This window comes from Coffea eugenioides, unplaced genomic scaffold, assembly GCF_003713205.1.
Source record: "Coffea eugenioides isolate CCC68of unplaced genomic scaffold, Ceug_1.0 ScVebR1_2877;HRSCAF=3989, whole genome shotgun sequence".
Lineage (NCBI taxonomy): Eukaryota > Viridiplantae > Streptophyta > Magnoliopsida > Gentianales > Rubiaceae > Coffea > Coffea eugenioides.
Genome location: NW_020863404.1, coordinates 22,379 through 34,694, shown reverse-complemented (window position 1 = coordinate 34,694; position 12,316 = coordinate 22,379). Strand labels below are relative to the sequence as shown.

Below are 12,316 nucleotides of genomic sequence, written 5' to 3'. Positions count from 1 at the left end.
GGTTTTTGCATTCATATAGACATATCCAATACGCGATACATACCTTGGGTAGAAAAATTAGGAAAAATTGGTTAAGTCGCGCAACTAGCCTTGGCTAGGTCAAAGGGGTGCCTTGGATTCTATCCTTGCTTTCCCCTTTGTCAAACGTGACCCCCGAACCTTTTTCTTTGGCTTACGTGGACTAGGAGTCGTTTTAAAAAGGGTTTTGCTACTTTGTCTGTTAAAAACACTTTTTGGGTGACTTGGTACACCCCAAATCTATACCAAGTGGCGACTCCGTTTTCATATTTAAAAATCCTTTTTAAAATTTCATTTGGCCAAATCGTCGTTTTCCAAAGTCCCATGGCCTTTTTACTTTTCATTTTGCACACGTTCACACCACACTTCACACATCACAATCCACACATCATTCATTCGAAAAGTGGGGCGCGACAGACTCGAGCAACATTTCTCAACTACCTAATCCAACAGGTAAAGGTGCTTGGTAAGTCTACAAAAGAGTTTTGAGTGCTATACATGAGCGTGAGTGATACACTAAGGGAGTGAAGTGAGGATATATATTTGCATTGTTCTTGTTACTAACCTTTTGCAGGACATGGAGCAACAACCTCCCACCAATGACTACTCATTGATGTTCACCGCCATGAACCATGAGCTCAAACGCATTAGTGAGCAACAAATGGAGGAGTTGCACACTCGGTTTGATGAACTCTCCAAGAGTCTCACCCGAGGCTCTCGCTCTAGATCTCACAACAGGAGTAACCGTGACACCAGGGGAGCAACTAGTGAAAGCTATTTGGGTAGTGAGGATGATGAACATGCCCAGAGGCCTAAGAGGGACACGTCTAAGAACGAACTCAAAGGGCATAAGATTCAAGTACCCACGTTCAAAGGTAAGAGTGATCCCGAAGCTTACTTGGAATGGGAAGGCCGCATTGAGATGGTTTTCGACTGCTACGACTATAGTGAGGAACAAAAGGTTAAAGTTGCCATCGTCGAGTTCACCGACTACGCCCTAGTCTGGTGGGACCAAGTGAGGACCCAAAGGAGGAGAATGGGAGAACCACGAGTCCGAATTTGGGGAGAACTCAAGGCCTTGATGCGTAAGAGATTCGTTCCAAGCTATTACAACAGCGATCTCCACGCCAAGCTTCAAACCCTCACTCAAGGTAACATGAGTGTGGAGGATTACTACAAGGAGATCGAGATGGCCATGATGAGGGCGAACCTTCAAGAAGATAATGAAGCAACCATGGCTAGGTTCCCTAGAGGTCTCAACCCTGACCTTTAAGAAGCCTTGGAGCTCCAACATAATTTGGACATGTACGACCTTCTTGAACTCGCTATTAAGGCCGAAAGGGGAAAGAAATTAAGACAAGGAGCACGTACTTTCCAATCTTCCAACTCGCCTTCATGGAGGGGCAACCGACCACGAAGAACGATCCACGAAGCTGGGAATTCAGCCACACCAACTTCTACTAGCCGAACTCAAGGTAATGCTCCTAACCGAAATTCCTATTCTACCCCTAACAAGGTTTCCGATGCATCCAGGTCTACTTCTAGGGCACCACATGAGACTCCTAAGACTAGGAGTAGGAACATCAAATGCTTTAAGTGCCAAGGGTTTGGACATATTCAGTCTCAATGTCCAAACCAACGGGTCATGCTAATCACTCACAGTGGCGAGATCGTGTCCGATGATGACGACTGTGAGGAGACACCCGAATTAACCAAAGGCGACTGCCTGGATGAAGACTCAACTGAGGAAGACTGCTCGCCTACACATGGAGAAATAGGGTGCTTGGTGGCACGACGAGTGCTAACCGCCCGAGTTAAGTAGGACGAGCAACTACAATGGGAGAACCTGTTTTACACCCGTTGTAAAGTAGGTGACAAGGTGTGTAGCCTCATCATCGACGGTGGGAGTTGCACGAATGTGGTGACCTTACTCATGGTTGAGAGTTTAGGGCTCCCAACTACTAAACATCCACTCCCTTATCGCCTCTAATAGTTAAGCAAGGATGGAGAGGTACGTGTCTTCAAGCAGGTACGCGTTTCCTTTTCCATTGGAACTTACACTGATGAAGTTGTTTGTGACGTCGTGCCTATGCATGCTACCCATGTCATCCTGGGGAGACGCTGGCAATTTGACAAACACGTCACATTCGACGGAAGGGCAAACAAGTACACACTCTTGCATGATGGCAAACGCAAGGTCCTCACACCACTAATACATGCACAAGTGTATGAGGACCAACTTAAGTTGCAAAGAGAGTGTGAACAAGACCGTCAAAAAAGGAAACAAAAGGTGGTCGACCCTGGCAAAGGCTCCACTTTTGCAAGTGAGCCATCGACCAAGGGTCACGTGAGCACACCTAGTATTACACATGACAAGTCACCCACTACACCTTCCACTAGGAAGCAAAACATGATTATTAAGGCTAAGGACGTTAGAAAAGTTGTGAATTCTGACCAGTCTGTGTTTCTCATGATTTGCAAACATGTGCTCTTAGATGTTGCTGAGCTCGATAAGGCATTGCCTTCAAGTATGGTTGCTCTTTTGCAGGAATTAGAGGATGTATTCCCTGACGAGGTCTCAGACGGCTTACCACCCATTCGAGGGATTGAACATCAAATAGACCTGATTCCTGGAGCACCCCTACCCAACAAACCAGCTTACCGTATGGGTCCTGAGGAGACAAAGGAGCTTCAAAGGCAAGTGGATGGCCTCTTAGGTAAGGGTTGGGTAAAAGAGAGCTTAAGTCCTTGTGCTGTGCCTAAAAAGGATGGTACTTTGCACATGTGCACTGACTGTAGGGCTGTAAATGCTATCACTGTCAAATACCGTCATCCCATTCCTAGACTTGATGATATGTTTGATGAACTCGATGGTGCTATCATTTTCACCAAAATTGATTTAAGGAGTGGCTATCATCAAATTCGGATGAAAGAAGGCTACGAGTGGAAAACGGCCTTCAAAACCAAACATGGTTTCTATGAGTGGCTAGTCATGTCTTTTGGATTGACTAATGCCCCTAGCACATTCATGCGACTAATGAACCATGTTTTGAGAAATTTTATTGGAAAATTTGTCATTGTTTACTTTGATGACATTCTGATATACAGCCGCAGTGAACATGAGCATTTGGAGCATGTGAGACTAGTTCTTGAGACACTTCGATAGGCACGTCTATACGCTAACCTTAAGAAGTGCACCTTTTGTACTAATGAGCTTGTGTTTTTGGGCTATGTAGTAAGTTTGCAGGGCATCAAAGTGGACGAGTCCAAGATTGAGGCCATCAAGCAATGGCCAACTCCTACATCCGTCCCTGAGGTGCGCAGCTTTCTTGGATTGGCGGGCTTCTATCGGCGCTTTGTCAAGGACTTCAGCACCATTGCCGCCCCAATGACCGCCGTGACCAAGAAGAATGACAAGTTCCATTGGGGGAAGCCCAAGAACAAGCATTCCTTACCTCAAAAACATGAGGGGAAGCCCAAGAACAAGCATTCCTTACCTCAAAAACAAACTCACACATGCACCTGTCTTAGCATTACCGAACTTTAACTAGACTTTTGAAATCGAATGTGATGCTTCTGGTGTAGGCATTGGCACCGTCCTGAGGCAAGACAAAAGGCCTTGTGCCTTCTTTAGCGAGAAACTGGGAGGAGCTGCCTTAAACTATCCCACGTACGACAAGGAGTTGTACGCACTGGTGAGGGCCTTGGAGACCTGGCAACACTATCTTCGCCCTTGGGAGTTCGTGATACACACCGATCACGAGTCATTGAAGTATCTCAAAGGGCAACCTAAGTTAAGTAAGAGACATGCCAAATGGGTAAGCTTCATTGACACCTTCTCCTATGTTATTAAGTACAAGACTGGCAAAACAAATGTGGTAGCCGATGCCTTATCACGTAGACACTCTTTGCTTGTCTTTCTTGATGCTAAGTTGTTAGGCTTCGAAATGATTAAGGAACTCTACACATATGATCCTGACTTCGGTGATATATATGCTGCGTGTGTTAAGAACCCGCATGGGAAATATTTTTTGCATGACGGATCTCTTTTGTATGTGGATAAGCTGTGCGTGCCTAATTCTTCCGTTCGTGATCTTTTGGTTAGGGAGGCACATAGTGGTGGTCTCATGGGCCACTTTGGCATTGTTAAGACCCTTGCCATGCTACAAGAGCACTTTTACTGGCCTCATATGCGTAGAGATGTTGAACGCATGGTTGGTAGATGTGTCACTTGTCATAAGGTGAAGTCTAAAAGAAATCCATACGGCCTGTATACCCCATTACCTATCCCTCATTATCCTTGGGTAGACTTGTCTATGGACTTTGTCTTAGGACTGCCTAGATCACCAAGGGGCAATGATTCCATCTTTGTCGTGGTTGATCGATTCTCTAAGATGGCTCATTTTATCCCTTGCCACAAACTGACGATGCATCTCATATTGCTACTTTGTTCTTCAAAGAAATTGTCCGTCTGCATGGCATGCCTAAGACCATTGTTAGTGATAGAGATGTAAAGGTCTTGATTTACTTTTGAAAGACTTTGTTGGCTAAACTGGGCAATAGATTGTTATTTTCTACACCAGTCATCCACAAAGCGATGGACAAACTAAAGTTGTCAAATCGCACACTTGGTACTCTACTTCGGCCTTGATTAAAAAGAATCTCAAATCTTGGGAAGAGTGCTTGCCCCACGTAGAATTTGCCTACAATCGCACCGTTCATAGTGCTACACACTACTCACCTTTTGAGATTGTTTATGGCCTTAACCCTTGACCCCTCTTGATTTGGTACCCTTACCTTCCTCTGAGCACAAAGCTTAGATGGGAAAAAGAAGGTTGATTTTGTGCGCAGGTTACATGAAGCCGTTCGAGTAAACATTGAGGAGCGTACTCAGCAATACTCCAGCAAGCCAACAAGCACCGTCGTAAGATGATTTTTGAGCCTGGAGATTGGGTTTGGCTACACTGAGGAAAGAGCGATTCCCCAAGCAGTTCAAAGCAAACTATCCCCAAGAGGTGATGGACCCTTCCGAGTACTCCAATGAATCAATGACAAACGCCTACAAATGGAGCTACCTGGGGAATACAATGTTAGCGCGACCTTCAATGTCGCGGACCTGAGCCCATTTCTTGACGAGGATGATCCTGATTTGAGGGCAAATCCTTCTCAAGAGGAGGGGACTGATGTGTGCATAGATCTCGGCCCACGCAATAACCCAGTCCGAGTTCCATTGGGCCCAGTGACGTGCACGGGCCAAGCTATTCAAAGAATCCCTCCAAGCCCTTGTTTGCACTGTCCAAGACCAACATGGGGTCCATAGAGATATTGAAGGCTTGGAAAGAGACACTCCAGTTATCTATACCTTGATCCAAACCCATAAAGAATCAAGTGGGCTTCCTAGAGAGTCGGCTGAGTAGGGCCGAAGGCCTTCGTACTTGTTACACTAGATTCATTTGTCTTACTAGGTCATTGGGCCAGCCCATCTTGTCCACCCAGATGGCCTACCTTCCTTCTCCTTGTTTCTCTAGGGTTTTTGGTAAATCTTAACCTATAAATAGGCTTGCTTTGTAAGGTTTCAACACAAGTTTGATGAATAAAATTCTTAGTATTTTCGATTTCCTCTTAAGAGAGAGTTCGAGCCCTTAACTTGCCTTGGCAAGGGTTATTGAGCAATCTTGCGTCTTGTCCATGATTGTTCGTCCGACCTATGCCTTGGAGTAATCACCTTCATTGGAGCCGTCGTTCTACCGCGTTAAACCAACTCGTGTCGTCCGTGTTGATTTAAGGCCCCACAAACCAAGCATAGGACAACCTCGCTAGATCCTTGGGCAAACGTGCTACGTGTCTCGAAACAAGTTGATCGAGGAACGTATCAACACCACTTGAACACTACTCTATTACCTCAATCTCCTTACTTTTATTTCAGCAAAAATCATCCCAAAATACCCTTCAAGGCAGCCGAAATTCTTGACCCCAAGAGAGAGAGAAAAGAAAAAAATTTGTGAGAACCTAAGTGTGACAAGTGTTTGCCATTTAAGGCCCTTTGACCAAGCCAAATTTCTTACCTTATCTTCATTTTAGCTCATTTCTTCACCATTTCTTTTCTTGTTTGGCCGAGAGCAAGGACGTCCGGTGCAAGCTCTTTGTGCATCCGACAGCAAACAAAGAGATTTGAGAAATCATCTTGTTTCTATCGGACGTCCGGTGGAGACATATTCAGCGTCCGATGGTTTCGTCGACTTTGAAGGATCCTATCGGACGTCCGATGCTTGCGTCTGATCGAGGTCAGTGATCCAGGGGGAATGTCTTATTTACTTCGGACGTCCGGTGGTGGAGTTCTTCATGCGTCCAAAGTTACGCAATGATTATCAGACGTCCGATCCAAGCGTCTGACAGCTTTCAGCAGCCTTTGTCCCTTTCAGTTGCACTTGATCTTTGAATCTGATTTGCTTCACAACTGAAAATATTTCTTGAAGAGATATTAGTATTATCCATTGTTTTGTAAACATCAAAAGTTAGGGACCAAGGTCAACATTACTTACTTGAAAGTTGACGGAGTGTCAACTATTACTTGATCAAGCTCTGGTGATGCAATGGGAAGTTGGCTCCTGAGAGCCATCCGTATCCTTATACTTGGAAATGATTATTACTTATTGGCTTATTGTTTCTTTTGAAAAATAAAAGCACTCTACACTCGTTCATTTTGAGATTTACTACTTGAAGTGTTATTGCTCACTTTTATAAACTTTTCATCCTTATTACTTTACTACGTGATACTTTTACGTTTAAATAATGGTCAACTTGCTATCTGGAACCTCACTGGGTTTTTAGCTCATTCTACGTCATTTGTTTACCTTACAGGGGGTACGAGCGAGGCGTGAAACGTGTACAGACTAGCGTAGTCTAGTTGTTTTGAATTTTGAATTTGTACTCACGCTAGTACCCGACTAGGGTTGATTGTACTCGAAATGTAAACACATTGAAGTTTTTTTTTTTGTGCATAGAAGCTTTGTATCGGGATTTGAGCATCAATGTATATAATAAGTTGAAGTGGATGTGTTATTTATTTTCTATGGATGTACGTTTTTTTTTCTTGAGCTATGAGTGAGTGAGTCCTGGTGAAAGTTGGGTAGGTGACCCGCCGAATCCTAGGGTACGCCCTAGGGAGGGTGGGGCCGTCACATGCTAGGCCTTCAAATGACCACATTCCGGGCATAAAGATGAAAATTCCGCCCTTCCAAGGACGATCAGACCCCGATGCCTACTTAGAGTGGGAGAAGCGGATTGAACTTGTCTTCGACTGCAATACTTACTCGGAGGAGCAAAAGGTCAAGTTGGCCGTGGTCGAATTCACCGACTACGCCGTTGTGTGGTGGGATCAACTCTCCACTAGTCGAAGGAGGAGTCGTGAACCTACCATACAAACTTGGACGGAGCTAAGACGACTAATGAGGAAGCGTTTCGTACCAAGTCACTACTACCGTGACTTGTACCAAAAGCTTCAAACCCTCAACCAAGGAGCACGAAGTGTCGAGGACTATCACAAGGAAATGGAAATACTCATGCTACGGGCAGACATCATGGAGGATCGAGAAGCAACAATGGCACGCTTCTTGAACGGATTAAGGCCCGAAATTGCTGATCAAGTGGAGTTACACCACTATGTGGAACTTGGGGACTTGGTGGAGAAGGCCATCAAGATTGAAAGGAGGATTAAGAGGAAGGGTTCAACTCGGAGTTACTCCAACTTTTCACCCTCTTATCCCCGAACTACACCACCAAAGAAAGAGGATAAAGGGCCGAGTAATTCCATCCCTTCAAGACCGAGGCCGGATATGACTAAGTGGGAGTCTAAGGCAACACCAAAGACTGCCATTGAGTCGAGCATGGGGCGAAATCGAGATACTAGATGCTTCAAATGCCAAGGCCGAGGGCATATTGCTAGCCAATGCCCGAACCAACGCACTATGATCATCTTACCCAATGGTGAGTTTCTCACCGATGATGAAGATGAGAAGGAGGAGTTGCCATCCCTTGAGGAAGAAGAGGAAGAAGAGGAAGCATTGCCCGTCGATGAACGAGTTGGACTCGTTGTCAGACGAGCCTTAGCAACCCAAGTGAAAGCCGCCGACCATGCACAAAGGGAGAACATTTTCTACACCCGTTGCTATATCAAAGGCAAGGTATGTAGTTTGATCATAGATGGAGGTAGTTGTGCTAACGTCGCTAGTGCCTTGATGGTGGAGAAACTAGCACTACCCACTCTACGACATCCAACACCTTATCGTTTGCAATGGTTGAACGATAGTGGGGATGTTCGTGTGACCAAGCAAGTCCAAGTACCTTTCCGAATTGGAAAGTATGAGGACGTGGTGTTATGCGACGTGGTCCCTATGCAAGCATGTCACATACTATTGGGGAGACCATGGCAATTCGACAAGGGAGTTACATTCGATGGCATTACAATAAATACTCCTTCAAGCAAGGCGAGAAGAGGATTGTGCTTGTGCCACTCACTCCTATCCAAGTTCGTGAAGATCAAGAAAGCTTGATCAAGGAGAATGAGCTCGAGAATGAGAAGAAAAAAATAGAAAAAGCCGAGAGCTCAACAGAAAATGATAAGGCCGAGAAAATTGAGAGGAAAAAGACATATGGTGAGCCGGCCAAAATTGAAAAGAGAGAGAAAAGGCAAAATCTATTGATAAAAGCCAATGTAGTAAGAAAAGCTTTGAGTGTTAATACACCCATCTTTGTACTTTTGTGCAAAGAGGTGTTGGTTGTTACAAGTGATCTTACTAACACTCTACCATCTAGTATTGTCTCTCTTTTGCAAGATTATGAGGATGTCTTCCCGATGAGATTCCAAATGGACTACCACCAATAAGGGGAATTGAGCATCAAATTGACTTGGTTCCAGGTGCCCCACTTCCTAACAGACCAGCCTACAAAATGGGACCAGATGAGACAAAGGAGCTCCAACGCCAAATCGAAGAGCTTCTAACAAAGGGATGGGCACGAGAAAGCTTGAGCCCATGTGCGGTTCCCGTCATCTTGGTGCCTAAAAAGGATGGAAGTTGGCGAATGTGCACTGACTGTAGGGCCGTTAATGCAATAACGGTAAAATATCGTCACCCTATTCCTAGACTTGATGATATGTTAGATGAGCTATATGGTGCTGTGATTTTCACTAAAATTGATCTAAAAAGCGGTTATCATCAAATTAGGATGAAAGAGGGGGATGAATGGAAAACGGCCTTTAAAACCAAACATGGCTTGTACGAGTGGTTAGTTATGCCATTTGGACTAACTAATGCACCTAGTACGTTCATGAGGTTGATGAACCATGTACTTCGTCCATTCCTTGGAAAATTTGTAGTTGTATATTTTGACGATATCCTGATTTATAGTAGGAGCCTAGATGAGCATGTTGAACATGTGAAGCTTGTTCTTGATGTACTTCGAAGGGAAAAGCTCTATGCTAACCTTAAGAAGTGCTCCTTTTGTACTGATCAACTTGTCTTCCTAGGCTTTGTTGTGAGTAAACAGGGAATCAAAGTGGACGAGGAGAAGGTTAAAGCAATTCGAGAATGGCCTACTCCAAGCACGGTGGGTGAGGTACGCAGCTTCCATGGTCTTGCTAGTTTTTATAGACGATTTGTTAAAGATTTTAGTACCATTGCTGCACCTCTAACTGCTGTAATTAAGAAAAATGAGCCATTTGTGTGGAGAGATGCTCAAGTACGTGCTTTCCAAATGCTTAAACATCAACTCACACATGCACCACTACTTGCATTACCATGCTTTGACAAGATGTTTGAAATAGAGTGTGATGCATCTGGGGTGGGTATTGGAGCTGTCCTAATGCAAGAGGGCAAACCAATTGCATACTTTAGTGAAAAACTCAATGGGGCAGTTTTGAACTATTCCACTTATGATAAGGAGTTGTACTCCTTAATCCGTGCTTTAGAAACTTGGCAACATTACTTGAGACCAAGGGAATTTGTCATACACACTGACCATGAGTCGCTTAAGCACATTAAGTCACAACACAAGTTGAATAAGCGTCATGTTAGGTGGATTGCATTTATTGAAACCTTCCCTTATGTGATTAAGTACAAAGTGGGGAAAACTAATGTTGTTGCTGATGCATTATCACGTCGGTACTCTTTGCTCACTCAACTTGATGCAAGGTTGTTAGGATTTGAATTAGTTAAAGAGTTATACACCAATGACCCAGATTTCTCAGGTATTTATGACTCTTGTGGTTCAGCAACTCAAGGTAAATTCTACATCCTTGATGGATTTCTTTTCTACCTCAATCGACTATGTATACCTAACTGCTCTATTCGCTCTTTACTTGTTAGGGAAGCACACGGAGGTGGCTTGATGGGACACTTTGGCGTGGCTAAAACCTTAGCTATCCTTCAAGAGCACTTCCATTGGCCAAGGATGAAGCGAGATGTGGAACGAATGGTGGCTAAATGCATCACTTGCCACAAAGCTAAGTCTAAACTTCAACCCTATGGCCTTTATAGTCCTTTACCTGTACCTAAGGAACCTTGGACCGATATTTCCATGGATTTTGTTTTAGGGTTGCCTAGGTCAAAGAGGGGAAATGATAGCATCTTTGTTGTTGTTGACAGATTTTCAAAAATGGCACATTTTATACCATGTCACAAAACAGATGATGCATCGCACATTGCTGATTTGTTTTTCAAAGAAATCATTAGATTGCATGGCATGCCTAGGACAATTGTCTCTGATAGGGATGTCAAATTTTTGAGTTACTTTTGGAAAACTTTGTGGGGAAAATTGGGTACCAAATTGCTATTTTCTACTACTAGTCACCCACAAACTGATGGCCAAACTGAGGTTGTCAATCGTACACTATCTACACTCTTGCGTGCCATCATTAGAAAAAACATTAGAACCTGGGAAGAGTGTTTACCCCATGTTGAGTTTGCATACAATCGCACGGTGCATAGTTCTACTCATTTTTCACCATTTGAAATAGTCTATGGTTTTAACCCTTTAACACCACTAGACTTATCACCTTTACCTTCTTCTGAGCACATTAACATGGATGGTGCTAAACGAGCAGATTTTGTCAAGAAATTACACCAGCAGGTACGCCTAAACATTGAGCGAAGGATGGACCAAGTTGCTCAACGGGTTAACAAGGGACGCCAACGCGTTGTGTTTGAACCTGGTGACTGGGTGTGGTTACATCTACGCAAGGAAAGGTTCCCAGTCCAAAGGCGCAATAAATTATTTCCCCGAGGAGATGGGCCATTTCAAGTCATCAAGCGCATCAATGACAATGCTTACAAACTGGACCTACCCGGTGAGTACAATGTGAGCGCTACATTCAATGTCTCTGATCTATCTCCTTTTCTTGCAGACGATGAAGCTGATTTGAGGACAAATCCTTTTGAAGAGGAGGGGAATGATACGAACCAAGAGACACCATTGCGAACTATTCGAGTTCCCCTAGGACCCGTGACTCGAGCACGAGCTAAAAAGATGAGGGAGGAACTCCAAGGGCTTGTTCGTGAGATACAAGGCCAAGAAATTGTCCCCAAGGTCATTGAGGGACTTGAGCATGAAGAAATGAAGGCCATCCATGTAGTGCACGTCAAAGATAACCATGCGTGACACTTCTCTAGTCACATTTGCTGTTTTAGTTAAAGTCATTGTAATAAGGGCTTAATGGTCCATAGCCTTGCTTTATTTACCTAAGGGATGACCTCATAAGGTTCGGTCAAGCCCACAATCCTTAGTCTTATGGAAATAGTCAAGCCTACAATTCTTAGTCTTAGTCAAGCCCACAATTCTAGACTAGTTTCACATTATTTAGTTTTTCATCTCTATGTAAGGCTATAAATAGCTCACACTTCTAATGGTTTTAGGCATTCAATCAATAAATCAGATTTTGAGAGTTTTCTTGGTTTCTCCAAGGCTTCTTGAATACCTTAGAATTTCTCTAGGTGTTCGTGACTTATCAATCTAGAATCACACTAGGTTGTGGCGTCTTCTACCATTATACCAAGGTTCGTTAACCACGTGATTAACGGGTTGAGGTCATCCGCTCCAAACTTGGTGTCCTCTTGTCGATCCTGAAACTAATCTTTTACGGGTTTCGTCACAAGGTTGGCGACGTTCGTAGCCAGAGCGCCTTGCAACGAGCCCTAATTCCTACGACTCCTCCAATGGTGGTGGTACGACCGCCTCAATGTTCATCCTCCTCTTCTAGTGGCGCATTCCCTGATATTCTTCTTTTTGTCGGATATTACTTTCT

At 44.1% G+C, this 12,316-nt stretch overlaps 1 protein-coding gene across 1 annotated transcript; it reads left to right on the top strand.

The window, feature by feature from the left end:
* Window positions 1–2,548: 2,548 nt before the first annotated feature.
* On the top strand, window positions 2,549–11,448 carry LOC113757267 (the record flags this gene model as incomplete). The annotated part of the gene is made up of 11 exons (XM_027300631.1): window positions 2,549–2,715; window positions 3,127–3,154; window positions 3,266–3,334; window positions 3,873–4,163; window positions 7,152–7,257; window positions 7,324–8,475; window positions 8,861–9,112; window positions 9,545–10,174; window positions 10,298–11,078; window positions 11,232–11,362; window positions 11,420–11,448. Coding segments are annotated over exons 1-11 (3,636 nt in total), but the record flags the coding sequence as incomplete, so codon positions are not given.
* Window positions 11,449–12,316: the final 868 nt, after the last annotated feature.